This window comes from Zingiber officinale, chromosome 4A, assembly GCF_018446385.1.
Source record: "Zingiber officinale cultivar Zhangliang chromosome 4A, Zo_v1.1, whole genome shotgun sequence".
NCBI lineage: Eukaryota > Viridiplantae > Streptophyta > Magnoliopsida > Zingiberales > Zingiberaceae > Zingiber > Zingiber officinale.
Window position 1 is genome coordinate 32020739 of NC_055992.1, and position 26694 is coordinate 32047432.

The 26694-nt window shown below is 36.5% G+C and overlaps 1 protein-coding gene across 1 annotated transcript in view; it reads left to right on the forward strand.

Annotated features, from left to right (window-relative positions):
* LOC121969782 (monooxygenase 1-like) overlaps positions 1-23985 on the forward strand; it is a 28925-nt gene extending 4940 nt beyond the window's left edge. The window contains exons 3-6 of the mRNA XM_042520027.1: positions 21312-21362; positions 22210-22378; positions 22937-23165; positions 23240-23985. Of these exons, the coding sequence (XP_042375961.1) occupies positions 21312-21362; positions 22210-22378; positions 22937-23165; positions 23240-23775 (985 nt within the window). The 3' untranslated portion in view covers positions 23776-23985. The remainder of the gene's footprint in view (positions 1-21311; positions 21363-22209; positions 22379-22936; positions 23166-23239) is intronic.
* The last annotated feature ends 2709 nt before the right edge of the window (positions 23986-26694 follow it).

Sequence of the window (26694 nt, forward strand, 5' to 3'; positions counted from 1 at the left end):
TCCATGACATCTAGTGAAATAGGAGAAGGAATCACATGAGGAACCACTTGAGGTACAAAGGAAGAGGTAGTATTCTCCCCTGAGGACGAGACTGAGGAGAATAATAGGACTCGGACTCAAAAAAAGGTAACATCCTTCAAGATATATCTTGTCCTAGTAATAGGATCAAAGCACTTGTAGCCTTTCTGGCAAGTGGAATACCCTATAAAAACTCCTCGTATAGAACGAGGATCAAGTTTAGAGGACTTGGGACCAAGAACATGAATAAAACAAAGAGAACCAAAAACCCGAGGTGTAAGGAAGAACAACTCTACGCTAGGATGAAGAATAGTGAGAGGACACCGGTTCCCGAGACCTTTAGATGACAATCGATTGATGAGATAAGCAGCTGCAAGGACAGCATCAACCCAGAAATATTTGGGTAAGTGACGTTGAAATAATAGGGCACGGGCTGTTTCAAGGATATGACGATTCTTTCTTTCGGCCACTCCATTTTGTTGTGGTGTGTAGGGACAGGTTGACTCATGAAGAATTCCTGAATCCTCAAGAAAAGTATTTAGAGACTGTGCAAAGTACTCACGGTCATTGTCAGAACGAAGAATCTTCACCTTTGAGCTAAATTGGGTTTCAACCATTTTACAAAAATTTTGAATGAGACGAGGAACTTCTTCCCTGGTTTTCATCAAATAAAGCCATGTACAGTGGGTGTAGTCATCAATAAAAGAAAGAAAATATCGATAGCCATCCAAAGAAGTCACAGGAGAGGGCTCCCACACATCCGAATGAACAAGATCAAATGAAGACAAACTCTTCTTTATAGACTCAGCAAAATGGGTTCTACAATGTTTGGATAACTGACAGATTTCACATTGAAATGACTGAAGAGAAACAGAAAAGAAGAGACTAGGAAATAAAATTTTCAAAGACTGAAACGACAAATGTCCCAACCGAGAATGCCATAAAAGAATTTCTTGATGCTTATTTTCCAAACACTTGGCTGCAGATTTCAGAGCAGATATTGTTTCAAGCTGATAATAATAAAGACCCCCTACTTCACGGCCAGTCCCAATCGTCTGCTTGGTCTCGAGATCCTGGAACACACAATGATCAGGGAAAAAGGTTACGGAGTAGTGTAGTTGTTTAGTAATGCTACTAACAGAAAGTAAATTAATAGAAACGGAAGGAACATGAAGTGCAGAGGATAGGAAAAAATGATCTGTACGTTTTATGGAACCTTTGCCAGCAACAGTGGCTTTGGTTCCATCTGCAATGATCACTTTCTCCTGCCCAGAGGATAAAGAGTAAGAAATAAAGGAGTTAGCAGCATTTGTCATGTGATCTATAGCTCTGAATCAATGACCCAGGGGCTATAAAAGCTGGGACAGTAACACTTAATCCCAAGCTATGAATACCTGCGTGCGCTTGAATTGGAGTAGAGACAGAAGATGAAGCCTGAAGCCGAGAGAGAAGATGCTGGAGGTTAACAATATCAGTAGAAAACAATCCAGTGGTAGAAGGCACAGAGGAACCAATAATCTCTTCATTTTCTAACTTTTGGATAGCAATATTACCACTATTAGGAGCCTTCTTAGCATTATGTTTAAATTTTTCAGGTTTCTTTTCTGGATATTTTTCCTAACAGAAATCTGAATCATGATTAGTCCTCTTGCAGTGCCGACAAAATCTGTCTCCTCGTCCTTTAGTTCCCCCAGGTCGGAACTTGTTTGCAGAACCAATAAAGACAGAGGTCTCCCCAATCGGAGGGCTTATAGTGGAAATCCCCTTGTTGTTCATCGTCCTTCTTCTACCTTCTTCACTTAGAATTTTGTAGTAAACTTGTTCTAGAGAGGGAGTAGGATCAAGACCAAGGATTTGCCCTTTTAAATTTTCAAACTCTGCATTAAGTCCATCCAAAAATTTAATAATTCTGTCTTTTTCCAGAAGCTTTAAATATCTCTGATGATCATCAGTGGAACTCCAATTTTCCATCCGGTAGTAGTCAAACTCATCCCACAGCCCCTTCAGAGTAGCAAAATAATTGGTGACTGACATAAAACCTTGTTCAAGTTTGAAAATTTGACTGCTGAGCTGATAAGTACGCAGCATATCATGTCGACGTCCATACATCTGCTCTCTTCCACATGTCATACGCTGTTTTGTTATGAAGAATGACTTGTTTGATGCCAGAACTAACAGAGTTAAGTATCCAAGTCATTAATTGAATATTGTCACGCCGCCAAGTGCGAAAGCTAGGATCCTTTTCATCTGGTTTCACTTTAGAGCCGTGAAGAATATCAAGTTTATCATGGCCTTCGACATAAAGTTCAATAGCAACTGCCCAAGATGCATAATTTGTCTCGGATAATTTTTCTGATACTATCTGAAGACCGGACCCTCCCGTGCCTGCCATTGTGAAAAATGGTTGTACCTGTCCTGAAGACGCCATAGGATTCGCAGAAATCCCCGAGGTTTCACTAGCGTTATCCGCCATTACACTCACAAAAAAAAATGCTAGAGAAATCACGACAAAACAGATGCTGGAGAAATCACAGCGTCGAGAGATAGCCGCCTGCGCCACACAAGGAGATCAGAAGAGGAACTGCCGTCGGCACTGCACAAGAAAGAAGGTGGCGGCGTCGGGGAAGGAAGCAGAGATCGGCGAAGGAGGTGGAATAACCAGCGGTGAAGGAATCACGGTGCGAGATGAAGAGATTGGGCGGCGGCGCGAGATGAAGAAGGAAAACGCCGCCGCTGTGCCCTAGACGCCGCTGGAAGAAATCGCGAGCAGCAGAAGGGGCGAGGGAACGCCGCTGTGCCCTAGACGCCGCTGGAAGAAGTCGCGAGCAGCAGAAGAGACGCCGGGCCGGGAGCAGAAGAGGAAATGGAGGTGCTGTTCGGCGGGGAGAAATAAAGAACTCAAGAGAAAGAAGATGAGGCGGCGTCAAGAGAAAGAAGGTGCGGCGGCACTAGGGTTAGGGTTGCTCTGATACCATGTTGTAATAAAAGAGTTTAAAGATTCATCTATTTCCAGTCGAATTACATATGTTTATATAGCCATACAACCCTAAGAATCAACTTATTAACAAAAGATAAAAAGACCTATCTACCCTTGCTTCTCACAACAGTCTCTATGTGCTTCCTCAAATAAAATTTCTTCTTGTTTATCCATTATGACAAATGATATTTAATTCATTTGCTTCCTCATAAATTTATTTAATTTCCCTTATCTGTTGTAGTATTGAGGTATCTTTAAAAGTCTATTTGTTGATGACGATGACGATGATATGAGTAATAAAGAAGATTGAGATGAATTCAATATATTTTGCTCTTCTTGGCCTTCTTCATCAAGAATAAATTGTTTTTTTTTCTCCACGCTATTATCGTTATTATTATTATCATCATCATTTTTATTTTTGTGGAGAAGAAGGTGTCTTGAGAAGTTGCCAAAGTCTGTGCTCTTCACAAGAGCTTTGAAAAGCTCTAGATGTGAACTCTCCACCACAATCGTATCAAAGAACTTTAGCTTGGTAACCACTAGTTCCTCCATGATAGTCATGAACTTTTTAGAGTTGTTTAAGGGCTTTTCATTTTAAAAGTTAGAGAATAATGATTTCTCTTGAATGATGTTTGAGAGATCAATCAACAAAAAGTAGGTATAGATGAGTTCTAGTGGCCTTTTTGCGAGTTACATTGCTTCTCTTGGAAATGTTTGTTGAAAATACATAGCAGCCCGGTGCACGAAGCTCCCGCCATGTGGGGTCCCGGGGAAGGATCCATTGTACGTAGCCTTACCTTGCTTTTTGCAAGAGGCTGTTTTCAGGATTCGAACCCGTGACTTTTTAGTCACATGACAACAATTTTACCATTGCGCCAAGGCTCTTTGTTGAAAATACATCCCTTTTAAAATTGATGTGAAATTTGAATTTTGACCTTTGAATGTTTATTGAAACCATCAAAATATATATGCCTAAATCTCAAATGTCATAACCATGGTATACTATTTGTACATGCATTCAAACATTCCATTGCTACATGCTTAATCTTCAACATAAAAGTTGTATTATTAATGTTGGACATCTAAACTTGAGCTATTAAGTTATTATTTTTATCAGTTAGGTAGTAAAGTTTTCTATTCTTCATATGAACATTGTAATCTCTTTGTAATTGTTGACTCATGTCCAAAATATTTGTTGTCATGCTTGGCATATAGTAATTATTGAAAATAAATCTGACTCTTACTTTTAATGTTGATAAGAATTTTATCTTACCTCTCATAGATACTCATCCACTAATCCATCAAGTTCAATGAACCATTCCTTGTGCTTATACATATGATTGTTGCATTATTCAAGTAGCCGAGACTTTGATGTCCAACATCTTATGGTGAGTGGTTGATCTATAATGTTCTTTTTGGCAATTAAAGAATAAATGCATTGAAAGTGAGTGGTTGGTTGATAGTGGATGCTTAAAGGTAAATGACTAAAGATGCCAACAAATTCAATACATTAAAATACATAGAAAATGTAATATATCCTTTGACAATAAGGGAAAGCTAAAAGTGATAGACTAAGGTAACATTCAAGGTTCTAAAATTCACTATGCGCTAGCCCAAATCAGCACCTAGCGCTTAGGCTGCCTAAACGGGGACTAGGCACCACTAGGTGAATTTTACGGTATCAACATAAATTACATAATAAATCACATTCTACGACTCTAACACAATAACATCAAATTTCAAATGAGTTCAAAATTACACAACTAATAAAATATCACAAATTTATTCTACTTATTCTCCATTATTTTCAACAACTATATCATCATCAGATACAAACTCAAGGTTACATTTTAGTTTTATTTAATTGGGCATTAAATTTAAAAGCTTAAACTAAAAAAAAATCATGAAAACTATGAACTATTTCCGCAGCGCCTAGACGATTCGACGGATTAGTCGACACGTAGGGCTGCTTAATCCAGCCTAGCCGCCAAAGCCTCCTCGGCTGACCGACTGAATGGCCTAGCGCCTAGGCGACCGTCTAGGCCGATTTTTAGAACGCTAGTAACATTGAACTTAAATCTAATTTTGTGTTTCAAAAAGTTTTACTAGTAGAGGGAATTTAAGTTAATCTTTTAAGCATTAGTTAACCAAGTGTTTGATTAAACATTATGAATCTGACACCATGCTTGTTGGACATCGGAATACAATGCATACACAATTGATCTTCCATATGTGTTTAATTAGTCTATTAAGTTTTTTATGTTAAAAGAAGAGTCTTCGCAGCATTGGTAGCTAGCACACACCAAAATTAGGATGCTTTAGAAGTTCTCCAAGAGGAACCTGGTGAAAGACTTACCTAAGGTTAAATGTAAAATGACTTCAGGAATGCAAGGAACATAACACTTCCAATACGTTACAAGTGTTACAAGTGTTAAAATTAACTCATCTGTATTTATTAGATTCACATGACATTACATTATTAAATGGTAATATGTATTCATTTACAATTGTGGATCACTTTAGTAGATATACATAGCATGGATTTCAGGGTGTCGGCCCATGTCGCTTCATGTTATTATTGTTCGGCCACTGGACCACATCTAAATCCATTGGCACACTTGTGTTGCCTCGCCGGTCATATCATATAGATTCTCATGGTTAGTCCTGGGTTTTTTTTTTTCGCATGCTTGTGGTTAGCATGGAAAGAAATAGAATGAATTGATTGACTCCTAGTGATCATGCTAAAGGGAATCACAGTTAGGAATGAGCATATAAAAAGATGAGAAATCGAAATCTTATCGAAGTAGCAACAATGAGTGGCAACAACACGAGGCAAACAATGACAATTTCTTTGGTGCACTTGGTAACATATGGGTTAGAGGAGAGGAGGTGATTGCCATCCAATGATTGCCAACTATCATCGGCAATTTGGTATAGGGAATTAGGGAGGAGGGGATAGGGAATTGAAGAGGATAGGCCATCCTATCATGTAAGAAGCAATGAGGCCTATATGCTGTTATGTTGACATGCAATAGCGGGATAGAACCAGGTCGGATTAACATTATCAATTTTTTTATATAACAAAATGGTGATATTTCATAAATTTATTGATGTAGTTGTATAATATGATTATGCATCTTACATATATCGCTTAATGGATAATGTACTTCAAGAGATAGACATATAACATATAATGTAGGTGGTGATAGACAATGGTGTTAACCTTAATAAGGCTAGAGAGCTATTGGAGCAAGAGCATCTAATATTGTTTTGGACCCTATATGTAGCATGCTATTTCGATTTGATGATGACGAATATTGATAAACTTGATATAATGAAGAAGGTAGTGAAAGAAGGAAAATTGTTAACAAAATTCCTCTATAATCATTATTGGGTTTGTGGACTATTGAGAAAATTTGTTGATGGGAAAATTCTACGACCAAGAGCAAATAGACTTTTTTCTTGTTCACCTCTGTGGATTGGGAAACCTTTTCATACTCTATCACCACTTAATATAGGGAGACATAAAAAATTGTTATATTTGCTAGATTTTAGGACTACATTGTAGATATTCTTATGATAGTAGAATTGTTGTATGTTGTTCTATGAAAATTTTACATGGATATGAAGCCACAAATGACTAGCGTTTATCACCTAATTCATGAAGCAAAAATCATGAGATGCCTATAGACGTCAACCAAGTATGAATGTTATATTGATATAATCATTATATGGTGCAACAACCACATGTGAAAACATATTCTAGGTTATTGGTAATTAGGTTTATCAAAATTCAGGCTGATAAAATAGAGTTAGCAAAATTATAAAAGTTAAAAAAATCCTAACTCCCCCTAAACTTGTACCTATTCCTCCCCCTTTGATCACATAAAAAAAAGGGTACAATAAGAAAATAACTTGACATTTAAAAAAAATTGAAGTTTTCAAATAATTGACAAAGATTGAAAGCATTTCATTAATTTCACAAAATTATCAGTTTGTCAATTAAGTATTCAATTCAGTAATTGGCTTATAGACTGTGGCGAGACACTAGGCCTTCTTGGTTATTCGATCATCAAATACTTCTAAACAAAGCCTCTTAAAGAATTTAAACATTTAACTTTTCTGAAAACCTTAGATAAAAAAAAATGTTTAATCTAAGTATGATTTTGGAACCCAGTATAAGTTCCTTCCTACTGGTTAGCTAAGAATGTGGGGAGTACATATTTTCTGGGAATTTTTCTAAGTTATCCCTGATATTTTCTAATGTACTAGTTTAACTTTCCATAAATTCTAAGTTTTGACTTTTGAAAGTTATTTGGTTTCCAGCATGCATCTTTTTTCAAACTTTTATTTTGCATTTTCAATTTATCACTTTCTAACTTTAAATTGTTAAATAATTCTAAGGGACATGTTTTTTTGCTAAGTTCAATTTTAACTCAGCATTTTCCTTTTCTAATTTTACTAAATCTTTAGAATGAATTTTAATAAAATTAAAGGACTGCTTAGGAGATAGAGCATGTACCTTACTTACCTCAATTTTTGATACTCCCCCTTCATCTGTTTGCTCCACAAGCTTGTCCAAATTCTAGGGAATTATGGCAGAACCTAATTTGCCTAGCTCATCTGCCATTTGGTTATCTGAATGAGAAATCTTTTGTATGATCAGTTCTTGAAATTCAACTTTTAATTTGTCAAATGCTTCTACATATAACTTGAGCCAGTCATTGTTGATTTCAAAATTGATAGACAGTTGTTGGGCAACTAACTGAGAATCTAAGTAGATTAATATCCGGGCGGCTCTTACATGTCGTGCGGCCTACAATCCTACTTTCAAGGTTTCATACTCCACTTCATTATTAGTTGCCTGATAATTTAATCGAACGAATAACTGCATTCGATCTTCTCTAGGCAATATAACAAGAATATCTATCCCACAACCTTGCCGAATAGAGGACCCGTCAATATATATTTTCCAAGTTTCCTCCATCTCCAGGCCTTGTATTTTTGTTATAAAATCTACTAGGGCCTGGGCCTTAATGGCCGCTCAAGGTTGATACTATATATCATATTCACTGAGATCTGTGGTTCACTTGATCAACCTTCTGGAAACTTTAGGGTTGATAAGTATTTGACCCAAAGTACTATTAGTTAATATGATTATAGGATGAGATAAAAAGTATAGACACAATCGTCAGGCAGTAAGAACCAATACAGAAGCTAATTTTTCTAGTACGGTGTGATGACACTCAGCTCCTTTTAAGGTTGTTATTGGTAATTATATATGCTTAATTATTTTAGGTTATGATCTCAATCGACATATCAATACTAATATAATCTAGCCACAAATGATAATTGATCCTTTCCGATAGTCGAGGTGACGGAAGTTGGGGACGTGGCGCTCTGGTTGATCGCGTGTCGACTCCTCGAGACCTTGCAACCACAGCTGCGTCAGTGTCGAGCTAGGGAAGGGATCCCGGGCGATGACCCTCCGATGCTCAAGTCAGTCATTGGCGATGTGTGGAAGCAGAGCAAAGTAGCGAATAGTAGTAGCAACAGTAGATTATCGCATACCTCCGCTGAAGCTTGGACTTCCTTTATATAGGGCTTCTGTAGCGCGCATACACGCTTCCCAAGGCGTGCACGCTTTTCGAGGCTTTCCTTGAAAAAATGTATGTGTCCCTAACACAATACCTTAACGAGCCGAGCATATCTCCGAAGTGACATTGGAAGCTTCTGTCGTACGATCTTCTGTTTGAATCAGCCGCCGACCATGTCGCCTGTCAGCGGCACATGTTCCCAAAAAGATAATATCCAGCTACCAATGTCTTTTACTTGGCCAAGCGGGATAGCCGCTCGGCTCGGATGAGTATGTTTTTTGGCCAAGCGGGGAGGCCGCTCGACCTGCGCTTCTGCTGTCTTGAGAAAGCCACTTGGCTGCCCTTCTATTTCCTCAGCTCTGTCATAAATCCGCTCTGTTCTTGTAGCTCCATATAAGGCCGAGCGGAGAAGCCGTTCGGCGTGCTCTTGTAGATACCTGGCAGTCTTTCTGAACGTCGGAAGCTCGGAACTTCGCTGAGCTGTTATGATTTCGGATTGTGTCTTCTTTATCCCGATCGGGCGAGTGTGCTACCCGATCGGCTAGTGGTCTGAGGGCGTTTGACCGCCTTGATTGGCTCCCATCATGGCACTGACCTCCATCATGGCAACGGGGTGGGGTCCTCCCCCTCGATCATCGCATCAATAATCTCTGAGTAGCTGTAAAAAATGTCATGTCAAAGCTACAATCAAACAAAGAATTAGTTGTTAAAGCTATTAATGAAAGTTGATTATTTTAAGAGATATATGACTCTTTTAATGATTCTTTTGCAGTGTCATGTAGATATAGAATGGATGTAGACAAATATAGAATAATTTATTTCTTATCATTGTCAATATATATAGACTATTTTAATTTTATTTTTATTTATCTTACAACTAAGTGATTGTTACACTATGGAGGATCAACCTTGAATTTGAAAATGAATGCAGTATGAATCTCGCGAACGACGTCTTCAAATGGTTGCAAAAACAATTGGTTAACTTTCTCTCTTATTTTATATAAGTGTAAAATAAGTAATGTCCATAATAATAAAACTTTAAGTTTGTGGGAATTTAAAGCATGCAATTTCTAGGACTCAATGTCTCTGCAATCACACTTCAAGTGATTAAGACTATTTCATTACATGCAATGGTAATAAAAATGTAAAATTTGATTTTATACCTTTTTATAGCTGCTGTAAAACTTAATAGCTATCCAACATCTCACGAAAAAATATCGAAATATGAAATTAACAGGCAACTTATGAAATATAAAATCAATAGTAATCATTTATAGTTATCAAATACTAAAAAAATGATTTTAAAATTAATATACACCTATTTAAAAATAAAAATAAATACTAAAACCATATTGGACAAAAGGATATGGTACCAAAATAGGATCGTTCTAGTTTAGTATGAAACTCGACATAACTCAAAATTTTAAACCATGACACATAGATATATGTCCTTAGGCATTTGACACTTGATGTATTCTTTGGAAAGTGTTGGAAGTGAAAAGGGGATTAATTGGATTTGCAGTTATGATGGTGTAGAATATAAGAAATTTAGGGTGCGTTAGGTTTGCGTATTTTTCATTTTTATTTTCTGAAAAACGTGTGTTTCTAAAAAATGATGTTTGGTTTGCATTTTTCATGTCTGTTTTTTTAAAAAATAGATAGCATTTTCTGGAATAATAGAGAATGTCTAAAAGTCATTTTCTAGAAAACACGCGTTTTCTAGAAAATGAAAATGGAAAACGTGCAAACCAAATGCACCCTTAATTTTCAAAATGGGTTTTCCGTTGCAAGAACATCTTAATAAAATGGTGTTGTTGAATGGAAAATTCATAAACTTCAAATAGCATCCTGATCCATGCTTAATGAATACTCGTTACTAAGTTATTTTGGGGTTGAAGCATTACATATTGTATGCTATATAGAAAAATAAGGTCTATCTGCATCCATTGTTGTCAAAGATACCATATGAGCTTTGGTATGGGAGGATGTCCTTAATTATCTTATGGTATTTGGTTGTAAGAGTTGCATCTTGAATACAATGATAATTTAGGTTTTCGGCAAAGACGGACAAAGGCATATTTGTTTGATACTCCACAAGTCTAGCTTATCGTATCTACAATAAGTGAACACTTAAGGTAGAAGAGTCACCTAACATTTTATATGACGAAGCTTCTTAGAGTATATCTTAGGACATTAAAAAGGAGATAGCCAAGATGGAAAATTTAGAAATTGATAAGAAAGAACCTTATCAAGGAAAAGTAATGAATGTGTGAAGAATAGATTAAATCCAAGGAAGATGATCAAGAAGAAGATATACAATCACTTCCATGGGTTTCTAGGCTTTCAAAAAAAAGTCCAGATCATCCTCTTGGGCAGGCAATGGAAGAAATATAACAATAGATTAGAACTTGTTCTGACTCAATTTACAATAGATTAGAACTTGATCTGACTCAATTTGAATGAAACAAAGTCTCAGGATTAGTTCAAAGACATGATGATAGTTATGTAATTGGAGCACAATAAGTTTTTAAAATAAATGAGATGAAAATGCATGTGAAACAAGGCTAGAATAGTAGTTTAGGGATATAATTAGGAAGAATATAATGAGGCTTATGCTCCAATAGAACGTCTCGATTCCATATTGATGCAGCACAAGAAGAGAGATTGATTGTTTGTAGGTTTGTGAAGTAGGAGTTTAAAAGAGAGCTTAGTTGTTTAAAGGTTTGGCAGAGTAGGAATCTAAAATTTGGGTTAATGAATTGTAGAAAAGTTATAGAAACTTAGGCTGACACCTTATAAATTGTAGGCATCACACCTTGGGGGGATTGCAAACACAATCTGGGAAAATTTTTGAAACTCAGTTTCTATATCATATTCCAGTTATACTACTAGACGTACTCTTTAATATAGGAAACATAAAGAACTTATAAAGACTCTTAATTGATGCATCCATTTCTCAAATATTAGAACTTATTGGTAATTGGTTTGAATTTATAGCTGACTTTTCAACTCCCAAACTAAGGAATTACTGTTTATAGTTGTAGTCTACAACCATGCTTGATCCTAGAGCTTTGCATGGGAGCCAAGTAAACATGGGATTCTCAAACAGATTGAGTTGGCTCAAGGTTGATCTATTTGACTGGAATGTTGAGTTGACTGCAGAGTCAATTGGAAACCGTCTACTCAAGAACAAAGTGCTCTATGTTGTGTTTGAATCAACTAAACTAGATCTCAATCGATTAATGACTTGGCTGATTCTACTGATCTGTTGGCCGTTGGCATGCAATGGATAGTTTTCAAATTTTGGTTGACTAATCTTGGATTTTTGTTAGCTGAACCTGTAGAAAACTAGCTGTTGGCTAGCTGTTGGAGGCCTCTATATATGAGTGTTGGCTATGATTTGTCTCAAAAAATAGTACACTAAATTTGAGATTAAGTTTTCAACATTGTGTAGCTGAGAAAAATGCACCTAAGGGCTATTGGAAGGCATCTTGTATGCTCTTTTAACATCTTTTTATTAAACTTCATTTCATATCTTCTACAAGATTTCTTTGCCTCTGGAAAAAGGAATTTTTCATTGTGGGATTGCAGGTGTGATCCACATAATGGATCGATAGACCATGGAGTAAGATTGGGTTCCAAATCACATAAACTATTATATTAGCATTTATCCTTTTATTTTCGTAACACTATAGTCTAATGTGCGAAAAAACACATATCACTCACAAGAACTAACAACTTCTATTTGTTCTTGTGTATGTGCAAGAAAAGTTGAATTGCCATTTGTTAAAAGTTGAATTTTCATTTGTTGGTTCATGAGTTGTTCACCCCTCTCCAGCACATCAACATATTAAGATCCTAACAATATATGCAAATTTATTTATATAGAAGAGTGGGTGAGGTTGAGTATTGTTTATTTGCATGTTATTGTGTGTTATGGTTTAAAATCTCGACTCGTATTGGAGTTTTAGTTTATGACTAGTCATACCGTGCCAATATGGTTTTGGTATTTTTTTTAATATAAAATATATTAACTAAAAAAAGTGTATCCTAAATATTAAAAAATTTTAAAATACTAAAAAAAAGAAAAAAATGTGGGATGTGTCACCCCATATGGCAAGTAAATAAATAAATAAATAATTTATTTAATATTTTCAAAATAAAACAAACAAACAAACAATATATATATATATTGTTGTGAGAAGCAAGGGTAGATAGGTCTTTTTATCTTTTGTTAATAAGTTGATTCTTAAGGTTGTATGGCTATATAAACATATGTAATTCGACTGGAAATAGATGAATCTTTAAACTCTCTTTATTACAACATGGTATCAGAGCAAGGTTCCGAACCCTAACCCTAGTGCCGCCGCACCTTCTTTCTCTTGACGCCGCCTCATCTTCTTTCTCTCGAGTTCTTTATTTCTCCCCGCCGAACACCACCGCCTCCAGCACCTCCATTTCTTCTGCTCCCGGCCCGACGCTCCTCCTGCTTGCGACTTCTTCCAGCGGCGACGCTCCTTCTCCTGCTCGCGACTTCTTCCAGCGGCGATGCTCCTTCTCCTGCTCGCGACTTCTTCCAGCGGCGTCTCTTCTGCTGCTCGCGACTTCTTCCAGCGGCGTCTAGGGCACGGCGGCATTCCCTCGCCCCTTCTGCTGCTCGCGATTTCTTCCAGCGGCGTCTAGGGCACAGCGGTGTTTTCCTTCCTTCTTCATCACGCGACGCCGTGATTCCTTCACCGCTAGTTATTCCACCTCCCTCGCCGATCTCTGCTTCCTTCCCCGACGCCGCTACCTTATTTCTTGTGCAGTGCCGGCGGCAGTTCCTCTTCTGATCTCCTTGTGTGGCGCAGGCGGCTATCTCTCAACGCTGTGATTTCTCTAGCACCTGTTTTGTCGTGATTTCTCTAGCATTTTTTTTGTGTGATTGTAATGGCGGATAACGCTAGTGAAACCTCGGGGATTTCTGCGAATCCTATGACGTCTTCAGGACAAGTATAACCATTTTTCACAATGGCAGGCACGGGAGGGTCCGGTCTTCAGATAGTATCAAAAAATTGTCCGAGACAAATTATGCATCTTGGGCAGTTGCTATTGAACTTTATGTCGAAGGTCATGATAAACTTGATATTCTTCACGACTCTAAAGTGAAACCAGAAGAAAAGGATCCTAGCTTTCGCACTTGGCGGCGTGACAATATTCAATTAATGACTTGGATACTTAACTCTGTTAGTTCTGGCATCAAACAAGTCATTCTTCATAACAAAACAGCGTATGACATGTGGAAGACACTAGAACAGATGTATGGACGTCGACATGATATGCTGCGTACTTATCAACTCAGCAGTCAAATTTTCAAACTTGAACAAGGTTCTATGTCAGTCACCAATTATTTTGCTACTCTGAAGGGGTTGTGGGATGAGTTTGACTACTACCGGATGGAAAATTGGAGTTCCACTGATGATCATCAGAGATATTTAAAGCTTCTGGAAAAAGACAGAATTATTAAATTTTTGGATGGACTTAATGCAGAGTTTGAAAATTTAAAAGGGCAAATCCTTGGTCTTGATCCTACTCCCTCTCTAGAACAAGTTTACTACAAAATTCTAAGTGAAGAAGGTAGAAGAAGGACGATGAACAACAAGGGGATTTCCACTATAAGCCCTCCGATTGGGGAGACCTCTGTCTTTATTGGTTCTGCAAACAAGTTCCGACCTGGGGGAACTAAAGGACGAGGAGACAGGTTTTGTCGGCACTGCAAGAGGACTAATCATGATTCAGATTTCTATTAGGAAAAATATCCAGAAAAACCTGAAAAATTTAAACATAATGCTAAGAAGGCTCCTAATAGTGGTAATATTGCTATCCAAAAGTTAGAAAATGAAGAGATTATTGGTTCCTCTGTGCCTTCTACCACTGGATTGTCTTCTACTGATATTGTTAACCTCCAACATCTTCTCTCTCGGCTTCAGGCTTCATCTTCTGTCTCTACTCCAGTTCAAGCGCACGCAGGTATTCGTAGCTTGGGATTAAATGTTACTGGTCCCAGCTTTTACAGCCCCTGGGTCATTGATTCAGGAGCTACAGATCATATGACAAATGCTGCTAACTCCTTTATTTCTTACTCTTTATCCTCTGGGCAGGAGAAAGTGATCATAAAATGGCAAATTCTTGGCAAAGGTTCCATAAAACTTACAGATCATTTTTTCCTATCCTCTGCACTTCACGTTCCTTCCGTTTCTATTAATTTACTTTCTGTTAGTAGCATTACTAAACAACTACACTGCTCCGTAACCTTTTTCCCTAATCATTGTGTCTTCCAGGATCTTGAGACCAAGCAGACGATTGGGACTGGCCGTGAAGTAGGGGGTCTTTATTATTATCAGCTTGAAACAATATCTTCTCTGAAATCTGCAGCCAAGTGTTTGGAAAATAAGCATCAAGAAATTCTTTTATGGCATTCTCGGTTGGGACATTTGTCGTTTCAGTCTTTGAAAATTTTATTTCCTAGTCTCTTCTTTTCTGTTTCTCTTCAGTCATTTCAATGTGAAATCTGTCAGTTATCCAAACATTGTAGAACCCATTTTTCTGAGTCTATAAAGAAGAGTTTGTCTCCATTTGATCTTGTTCATTCGGATGTGTGGGGGCCCTCTCCTGTGACTTCTTTGGATGGCTATCGATATTTTCTTTCTTTTATTGATGACTACACCCACTGTACATGGCTTTATTTGATGAAAACCAGGGAAGACGTTCCTCGTCTCATTCAAAATTTTTGTAGAATGGTTGAAACCCAATTTATCTCAAAGGTGAAGATTCTTCGTTCTGACAATGCTCGTGAGTACTTTGCACAGTCTCTAAATACTTTTCTTGAGGATTCAGGAATTCTTCATGAGTCATCCTGTCCCTACACACCACAACAAAATGGAGTGGCCGAAAGAAAGAATCGTCATATCCTTGAAACAGCCCGTGCCCTATTATTTCAACGTCACTTACCCAAATATTTCTGGGCTGATGCTGTCCTTGCAGCTGCTTATCTCATCATTCGATTGCCATCTAAAGGTCTCGGGAACCGGTGTCCTCTCACTATTCTTCATCCTGGCGTAGAGTTGTTCTCTCTTACACCTCGGGTTTTTGGTTCTCTTTGTTTTATTCATGTTCTTGGTCCCAAGTCCTCTAAACTTGATTCTCATTCTATACGAGGAGTTTTTATAGGGTATTCCACTTGCCAGAAAGGCTACAAGTGCTTTGATCCTATTACTAGGACAAGATATATCTTGAAGGATGTTACCTTTTTTGAGTCCGAGTCCTATTATTCTCCTCAGTCTTGTCCTCAGGGGGAGAATACTACCTCTTCCTTTGTACCTTAAGTGGTTCCTTATGTGGTTCCTTCTCCTATTTCACTGGATGTCATGGAAAATGGAAAAGATGCTCCATCACTGGGCTCACAGTCTTCACCAGATATTATTACTTACAAACGACGACGACACAAGCAAGGACCTACTATTGATCGGCTAGTTGAATCGGATGCTCCGGCTCCTGATCCTGTGAAGCAGTTATCCTCATCAGTTGAGCCAACCGCACCTCGAAATATGAATGAGCTGAACCTTCCTGTTGCTGTTAGGAAGGGTGTCAGGTCATGTACTCAACATCCTATCTCCAACCACGTTTCATATTCTCGTTTGTCTCCTTCATATCATGTATTTGTTTCACAGTTATCAAATCACGCTATACCTTCTTCCTATTATGAAGCTGTAAGGGATTCAAGGTGGCAGGAAGCAATGAATGAAGAAATGGAGGCTCTCAACAGAAATGGTACTTGGGAATTAGTTGATCCCCCAAAGGGGAAGAACTTGGTTGGTTCTAAATGGGTTTATGCTATCAAGTATAACTCAGAGGGTGAAGTGATCAGATATAAAGCCAGACTTGTTGCCAAGGGATTCACCCAAACATATGGGGTGGATTACTTGGAAACTTTCGCACCAGTTGCAAAGCTGAACTCGGTCAGGGTAATTCTTTCTCTTGCTGCTCAATATGATTGGCCTCTGTTTCAGTTAGATGTTAAAAATGCCTTCTTAAATGGTAACCTTTATGAAGAAGTATACATGTTACCACCTCCTGGAATTGAAACAAAAGGAAAGGTTTGCAAGCTAAGAAAAGCTTTGTATGGGCTTAAACAATCTCCCAGAGCATGGTTTAATAGGTTTTGCAAAGTCATGATATTGTTTGGCTTTAAACAAGGGAATGCTGATCATACACTCTTTATAAAAAAGAAAGAGGACAGAACTACCATTCTTTTGGTTTATGTTGATGATATGATAGTTACAGGTGATGATGAGGTAGAAATCCAGGCTCTTAAGTCCAAGTTAACATCAGAATTTGAAATTAAAGATCTTGGATCATTGAGGTACTTCCTGGGCATTGAAGTCGCTCGATCAAAAAAAGGAATCTATGTATGTCAGAGAAAATATGTGTTGGATTTACTCAAGGAGACAGGGAAGCTGGGTTCTCGGCCAGCGTCTACTCCTATAGAAGTAAATCATGATCTTACTAGTTCTAGTGGGGAGGATCTTACAAATCTGGAAAAGGGAACATATCAAAGGTTGGTTGGAAAATTACTCTATTTATCTATGACTAGGCATGACATCACCTATGCTGTTAGTTTAGTAAGCCAGTACATGCATACTCCTAAAAATATCCACATGAAGGCCGTTGACAGGATTTTAAGGTACTTGAAATCATGTCCTGGAAAAGGCTTGCTGTTTAAAGGAGGTGGTGATCTGAAGGTGGAATGCTATTCTGATGCAGACTGGGCTGGTTCTCGAGATGATAGAAGATCCACTTCTGGCTATTGCACTTTTTTGGGAGGAAACTTGGTAATGTGGAGGAGTAAGAAACAAAATGTTTGTGCACGGTCCAGTGCTGAAGTAGAATATCGAGCCATGGCACATGGTCTTGCTGAGATGTTGTGGTTGAGTTTTCTGTTGACAGACATGAGATTAAAGGCTGAATTACCTCTCAGGCTGTATTGTGATAACAAGGCAGCAATCAATATTGCAAATAATCCGGTACAACATGACCGGACTAAACACATTGAGATTGATCGTCACTTTATTCGGGAGAGATTTGATTCTGGAGAGCTATGTCTACCTTATGTTAAGTCTGAGGACCAACTTGCTGATATGTTTACAAAAGCTATACCCCAAGCTGTGTTCAACTCTTCTCTTAGCAAGTTGAACATGGTTGATATATATGTTCAACTTGAGGGGGAGTGTTGTGAGAAGCAAGGGTAGATAGGTCTTTTTATCTTTTGTTAATAAGTTGATTCTTAGGGTTGTATGGCTATATAAACATATGTAATTCGACTGGAAATAGATGAATCTTTAAACTCTCTTTACAACATATATAATATATATATAGTTTGTTTAGATTATATTGCCCCTTCGCACTTGTTGCGCGTCCTCGCCGCACATTCGACTACCAACGCCACTCTTCCGTTTATGCGAGCAGCAACGACGCCAACGCCGATGCCAACGCCCCCTTCCTGCTCCATGGCGCCTGCGATTGGCCTCTTAGCAGTTGCCTCACGTTCGCACGCCGCGTGATGTCCTACTATCAGAAACCACCTTCGCGACCCCACAGAGGTCGCTAGTCGCTACAAGATCGTGGCAACCTCTGCGACCTTATGGAGGTTGTCGTGGGATCACAGCACCTCCACAACCCCGCAAAGGTCGCCGAGGAATCGTGGCAGCCTCTGCGACCTCGAGGAGGTTGTCGTAAGATGACTGTGCCTCCACGATCCATCGTGGCAACTTCGCGACCCTGCAATGGCTGCTTTGTCGATGTCGGCGATGGGCAGAACGACAAATTTCGGCCGTTTTGCCCGACACAATACGAAATTTAAAACCATGTTGTGTGTATTGACAAACAATTTTAATATGTTTTGTTATTTTGTAAAAAAATCATAATATGGGTTATAGAGCACTTTGACTATCACAATCAATATAAGCGTGTTGTAGGGATGTAACACCAATGTTATTAAGTAGTTGATATAATTATATCACTTTAGAGACAGTCAATAATTGCTTGTTATTTAACTTCTTTGCTAGATCTAATATTGTTGTATTTTTTACTTTTCCAAGATATAAAAGAATCACCCAAGAGGATATCCAAATCATGCATGTACTGAATCTTTGTTTCTTTGCATCACCAACTGAATTAATGTTACAGAATTCTCATAAGGAGGGTGTAACTTGATATACTAAAGTATAAAGTATAAGTTCACTTTTTTCAATCATGCAATAGATATTGTCAAAAAGACATTTTTTATGTCTAGTTGATAGAATGACCATTGTAGAATAGTAACTATAACAAGAAGTGTTGGTATGAAAATTAGTTTAGCTACTAGCGTAAAGATCTCTTTATAGTTAACTCATGTTCTATGTTCTTGATTATAGAGTTTTATGATTAGTTGGGCAAGCATTATGTCGGTCGATAGTGTCATTTTATTTTGTTTTAATATCCACTTGTATTCAATGATTGTTTTGGAGAGGTGCAGCTAGGTCTGAAGAATGTTCTCTAAGGCATATAACTTATCAGTTGTTTTTTACTAAAAAGGTTATAGCCTTTTTAAATGAAGGGATAAGGTGAATAATCAAAGTTGAGGTTTGATAATCTTATAGTTTCACACTTGGTGTTCAAGCTTTTCTCATATCGTAGTGCAACGGATTATGGTAACACTGGAGTATTATTTGTTGAAGTTGTTGGGATCTTGGATAGGGGTTGCTAATGTTGAAGGTAGAGGTTGTTCATTGCCTTTAGGAAGAATATCAATTATGGAGGGAATGTCTAATGACATTGTAGGTTTCTCAAAGGTTGAGATAGTTTTGAAGGGAGTTTGTTCTTAGAATGTGACATGTCAAAAGATGTAAAGGAGTTCAATTGTTGAATTATAGCTACGATGGTCTTCTATTTCTTTTTAAAATGACACTAGGTATCTAGTTTACGCCGACTAATCTTGGGAGTGACCGGTGTGGCCCCACGGAAGTTTTCCTCCAACCACGTATAAATCAGGAAGTGTTCGCAGCGGGCGATCCATCAACCTAGTTTTCTTAGATCAACCGCCTATTAAGGCAAATTCATCCGTTGATAGCTCCTTCCTGAAAGCTTTTGGGAAGCGAGTAGAAGCATAGTTCTAGCAGTTTTAACTAGGTGCCATGTTTGTGTTTAACAATCACATTTATTTGGGTGTATAGGAACATGGAAATTGAGCTAGAGTACCGTCTTGTTTTAACAAGTTTTAAGACACTACATGAGTACTTTTTCAAAAAAGATTTTAATAAGAGTGGAAAACAAAGTGTAACTACTTATACAGAAGTTTGAAGAACTTCTAAATGTTATTTAAGAAGAGAAACTCATGAATAATGAAAAGAGTAAGTTCATAAAAAAATAAAATATATTATTAGAATTCACCTTTTGTTGATTGGCATTATCAAAAGGAGTTGAAGAATTAGAGTTACTTTTACTAAATGACAAAGCAATCATGTTTTGAAATTGACAATTTTGACAGTTATATTCACTACAAACTACATAAGTTTATTTGAAAGTGAATTAGAAGTATGACTAAATGTTCGATGTCAAAGAGTGGTTCACCATTGATGCCATAGTTGAAGTGAAGATTCAGTTAAGGCTGAAAAGGAATGCCAGAAACTTCAAACATGCATCCAGCTTTATAGTGAATCCAAACAATCTTCTTCCTCTTTTGTTCCTGTACTTGACAACCAAAAGAAGAGAAGACATATTCAAACACACGATACACATAGATATTGTAAAATGTGGACTCTAGAAATATCACCAATATGACATGTGAGGAGAGAAGGACCGCATATCATCTATGACGATTTAGAAGAGATGAGGAGTATTTAAGATTTTTAAAATAAAAGTTAAATGCTATGTAGTTATGAAGCGCAGCTTGATTTGTGATGACTTCAACCTCAACATTTGTGTACATCGAGGGAGAAGTACTTTTAGCTTGTTTATTTGAAACCACCGTAACTTTGAAGATTCATGACTACCAATCACACTTCCATTGAGAGCAGTGAAATTTGGTGTGCCCAAGCATGTGACAACATGTGCACTTATTCATGATTAGTCAATTGCTGATAATAAATTTTCTAATTTGATTTACACAGAGAATGATTTCTTTAGTTTGCTTGTTATGGTGATTAGTTGCAGAAGACTGCTATACTTTGTCCCGTGGCTTGAAGTGTAGAATGCAAGTTCCTTTTTTTTTGGTCTTAGAAAAGCAGGTCTTGATTTCTCTAGTTTTCAGCTCATTCAGGTGACAGATAAGAAGTGTAATTTTTTCAATAAATTTTCTTGGTGATGAATGAAGGCATGTATAGATTCAAGTTGAGGGTCATAAGCAACTGAAGTAGTTTCTCAAATTTATGGTACTTGTAGAATATGGCTTTATCATTAGAGGTGTTGAAGGAGGCTCTATCTGCTAGATCTTGTCATTCTTGTAGACAATTTTATGAGGATATAATCCAATCTATTTTCAACAGGTCAATCCAATCTACTAATTTGTTGTCTTCTCTACTTGGTTTTGTTATTGTGCTTTCTTTTTGAATTGTTCTCCTTGCTTTACTTGGTCATACACTTTGAATTTTTCTACTTGGTTCATATGCTATTAACAAAGACTTCTTTTTCTCGACAATTTATAGGATAAGGGAGGTTTGGCTTGAGAGTAACAGAACAGTAGTAACTTCGTGCAGGTAATGATTATAAACCATTTCATCTCTTCATTTCTTGAACAAAGCCGAAGCTTATAATCTTCATTGGGTTATTAAATGAGAAACAGGAGGTCATTACCAACAAAAAGTGGAGAACAGTTCAAATCATCATACTGTCTCATCATCAACTGTTGTTCAATTCAGTACAAAAGTTTCAGTTTGCATTTAAAGTTTTCCATTTGCATATTTTGAACATGTTTACAGTTTACTAAACATTTGACAACACTTGATATCTATTGTATCGAGTTTTCATAACCATCATTGATTCTGTTAATGCATGTAAGAAGATAGTCAGCAAACATCTTGCTTTTACATAGTCTTCTTCTATGCAAGGAAAAGAAATGAACCGAAGCAAACATTTAGCTGTGTGTTTTTAGTAGAATAGACAAATGGACTACCATGCTCTCAATATAGGCAAGGAGAGTTTGAGCAAAAAGATCATACAGTAGCAACAAAAAATCTGGTAAACAAGAAGGTATATCTTCATGATTCTAAGGATCCATAATATACAAATAACTCACAAGTATTTGAAAGAATTATAAAATATTTTAATTGCTAATAAATATTATTTGTTACTCCAATCGAATGAATACTCCATAGTTTAATTCAAATAGATGTCATGAAGGCATTATCGTAGAAAAATTTATAAAAGGTGTTTATATGAATGAGCAAACTATGATTATTCTAACTTCAATACAGCTTTGTGTGGTGTGCATGTGCCCTGAGGCTTAGCTTCCCTTAAAAATGCTCTCTGAGATGATTTCTATCATCTCCTGTTCTTCTGTTCATAATGATTTTGATTGCATGCGGTGGTCTACTTGAATTATAGGGAAGTAGAACTCCGTTGCTTGAGAAGGAGTGACCTGATTGAAACAATGGCTAGCAAACTACCATCAGAGTCCATTCGTTTTGGCTGTAAAGTTGTGGCAGTTAAATTAGACCATACCACTTCCTTCCCTATTCTTTTTTTAGAGGATGGAATCATCATAAAAGCCAAGGTACTACTTCGTAAAGTCAATTCTGTTTTCTTAATCCTACTCCATGAATACACATTCTTAGATAACTAAGGTGTGAATCTCTATCCTTGTTTGCAAACTTTTTTACCTTACATACACTTTTTTGTATTTCAATAGCATTGCTAATTAGTCCTTATGTTCGCAATTGAATCTTCATTAGGTTTGAATTAGTTAAACTTAACCAACACCTGCCAAAAAAAGAAAGAAGAGGGCCTCATTAAATTCATTCATTATTAATTTTGATGAGCTATACAGACGGTACTTTTAAATATGTTCATTAACATAGTTTCTTTTTAATCATGTAATTTAAGATTATTAAATACACTTGTCTAGAAGTGGGACTGATATTAAGAACCAATTACAAGAACTTATACTGGTGAAGCATTTTTTTTTTTCATTCTACTTCTACTAACATCACTATAAACAACTAGCCAAATCATTGTCCAGTTAAGCAGATAAGCTATTACAATCAATTAATGCAACCCTTGCTTGTCATGAGAAGACTGCTAAAGTATACATGTTTGGATTATGCCTGTGAAGGTTTTAATTGGCTGTGACGGATCAGATTCAATTATAGCAAAGTCATTACAACTGAAGGAACCGAAGGTCTTTCCTATGGCTGCTGTGCGAGGTTTCACAACCTATCAATCTCCCCATAGCTTTGGCACTTATTTTTTCCGAATAAGGTACAAAAGTATTACGTTCGGAAGGATACCAATCAATGATAAGCTAGTCCACTGGTTCGTAGGGTTGGCAAATCCAGCTGGAGGTAAGCTAACGAAACTCGTGTAAATTTATTAATTGAGATAATTTTGAGTACTGACTGGTAAACATTCAAATCAGATCATCTTTCTCGAAAGGATCTCAATTTCATAAAAAAGATTGCATTTGACTCTGTACGAGAACTTCCTAGTGAGATCAGTGAGATAGTGAAACACTGTGATCTTGATTCATTGAGCATCCACTGTGTTTGGTATCGGCATCCATGGCACCTTTTTACGGGTAAACTATCAAATGGCACGATGACGGTGGCAGGGGACGCGATGCATGTGATGGGACCTTTCCTTGGCCAAGGAGGATCCGCAGGTTTGGAAGATGCTATTGTCCTGGCTAGGTGTTTAACTCAAGCAATGCCATCAAACCTGGAGAATTCAAGCAGTAGCCACAGCAACTTACATAAGAGAATTGATGCAGCATATCGTAATTACATCAAGGAAAGAAGGCTGAGGGTGATTAGGCTGTCAACTCAATCATATCTTACAGGGTTGATTATGACAACTAAATCATGGATTGTGAGGGTGATCTGTGTTGCTCTTCTCATGGTCCTCTTTGGTGGCAACACCATCAGCCACACAAGATTCAACTGTGGCCTTCTTTAGACAAGAGATCAACACGTAAACATGTGATTTGTATCATCCACAGACAAGCTTCAACTGTTTTTAGTGAAAAGAAAGGACAAGGTCTATTATGCTCTTGGTTAGTCTTTATGTTCATCATGCCATTTGTTAGACTGTGCCATGGCCAATATTGTAAAAGCTGTTCATGTTGTGGGCACTACATAATAGTATACTTTTTTGAATCTTCGACTACCACGTATTTTCACACCACAATGAATGATAATTTCCAATTTGAGGCAGGAGCTATAAGCTTAAATCTCAATTGATAAACAAAAATTAAATAGTTGTTCTTTAGACATGGAATAGCATGGTAACTAAATATAATTATATATTAATTTTTAGTTTATAGAAATGTTCATCCTAAACTATTAATGCCGATCTCAAGTTGAGATGAAAAATAATGATGATTGCGTATTAGATTGTCAGTTAACATTGATTTTTAGGTAAATGTTCAATGAATGAATCTATCAAATTATTGTAATAATATTAGATTGTTCGCTAGAAAGAATGCATAACGTCTCGACAAGGATCGTTACTAGGGGTGCAATCAAGACGAGTTGAGTCAAGCTGAACTCTTGAATGTTTGAGTTTGACTCGTTTATAATCGAACCGAGCTCGGACTTTATTTAACGAATGTATTCATGATTCACAGGTTTATTTGAGCTTTTATCGAGCCTAAACGAGCTTAATAAATATAAATTATAAATTTAAATATTCATTAAAAATTAAATTATATATTTAGAGAAAATTATAATATTTTTATTAAAATTTATAATTTTATTTTAGTAAATAAATTTAATATATTTGTCTATATTTTTCATAAGTAGGATATAAAATCTATAAATTCAATATCAAAATTATTATTTTTTTAATTTAAAACTTGATTCATGAGTTTAACGAACATGTTCACGAGCTAACGAGCTGAACACTGTGAAGCTTGAGTTTGGTTTGTTTATCTTAACGAGGCTCATTAAACGAGCTCAAACGAACTTTTATCGAATCGAGTTTCGAATAGCTCATGAACGGCTTGGTTCATTTACACCCCTAATCGTTACATCTCTATGAAAACTTGATGTAGTATTAAATATGCAAGAGTTCTCACACCGATAAAAATAAATATTATAGAAAAATTAATTGTCTAAAATTTAAAACATAGAAGTTATAAATGCTCACTGTAAAGTAATAAAGGTAATAGATACAATAATTATGAGAAGAATTAATATTTTGTGTGTACAAGAGACAATATGGGGAGGAGAGAAGGCAAAAATAATAAATAATTTAGATTTTAGTTATGGTACACAAGGACTAAAATAAGAAATGGAGAATGTATTATCATAAATAGTTTGTTAAAAGATAAAGTAGTAGAAGTAGTTAGAAAAATGATAGAATTATAATTCTTAAGATAATGGTGTTGAAAGAAACTATTAATATAATTAGTATATATGAACCATAAGTATGATTTGATGAAGACACTAAATCTAAGTTTTGGGACGACCTATATGAAGTATTATAAAATTTTTCATCAAATAAAATAATTTTAATAAGAGGAGATCCAGGGCATGTAGAAGTAAAAAATTAAGGAATACGATAAGGTCCATGAGAGTTATGGTTTGGAAAAAGAAATAAAGTAGAGAAATTTATATTAGATTTTGTAAACAGATGATCTTATACTAAGCTAATATGTTTTTCAACAAAAGAGAAAAATATCTAGTCACGTTTAAATGTGAAAATAATAAATCATAAATTGACTTTCTTATTATTAGGAAGAAGAATATAAAGATTTGTAAAGATAAGTTTATCCTTGAAGAAAACTTAACTACCCAACATACGTTAGTAGTATTGGATATGCATCTCAAACATAGTATCAATTGAAGAAAAATATGCATGACTCCTAAAATTAAGTGGTGAAAGTTAAATAATGAGAAATAAAATATATTTAAGGAAAGGGTAAGAGTCTAAGTATTAGGAGAAATATATGGTTACTGTAACACAACATAGGATAAGATAATATTAAAGTTGAAAATAGTAGTCAATAGTGTACTCGGAGAGTCAAAGAGACTAGAACCACCAAATAAAGAATCTTGGTGAAAGAATGAGAAAGTACAAGATAAAGTGAAGGGACACAAATAGCGTATAAGATATTATACACTTGTAAGAATGAGGAAAACTTTAAAAAGGTATATAGTAGCCAAGAGGAAGACCAAGAAAGTAATGAATGAAACAAAGAATAAAACTTTTGAATGCCTTTGTTGAAAGTTGGATACAAAATAAGAGGAAAAAGATATTTACAAAATAGCTAAAGTGAGAGAGGAAGATAAAAAATATTATCCAAATAAGATGTATTAAACATGAATGCAGTAGGGTATTAATAAATGATAAGGAAATAAAAGAGTAATGAAAGTTGTATTTTCATTAACTTTTTAATGAAGATTTAGATAACCAACTTAACTTAGGTAATATAAATAGATCAAATGAGTATAGAAATTTAAATTTTTATTATAGAATTCAAACTTCAGAAGTAGAATAGATTTAAATGCAATGCAAATGAAAAAGTAGTTGGACCAAATGATATTCCATAGAGGTATAAAAATCTTGGCGATCTTGTATGATCGGCTAGAAGGGAGGTTGAATAGTCGGTGCCCCCAAATTAATAGCTTCCTACACTTGTTAGTTTGCGCAGCGGAATAATACAAAACAAATAAGTGAAAGACTAAGAAAGAATAAGCAAACCAATACACGTCGATGTAACGTGGTTCGAATATTAGAGCTCCTACTCTACAACTGCCCTTAAGGTGGACGATCCCTATCCGTCGGTGGATTAGCTCTCCGCAAACTTAGGCTAGCTTACGTAGCTCCTTGTGGGTGGAGAAACCTTACCATAACTCTCACAAGAACTCTTGA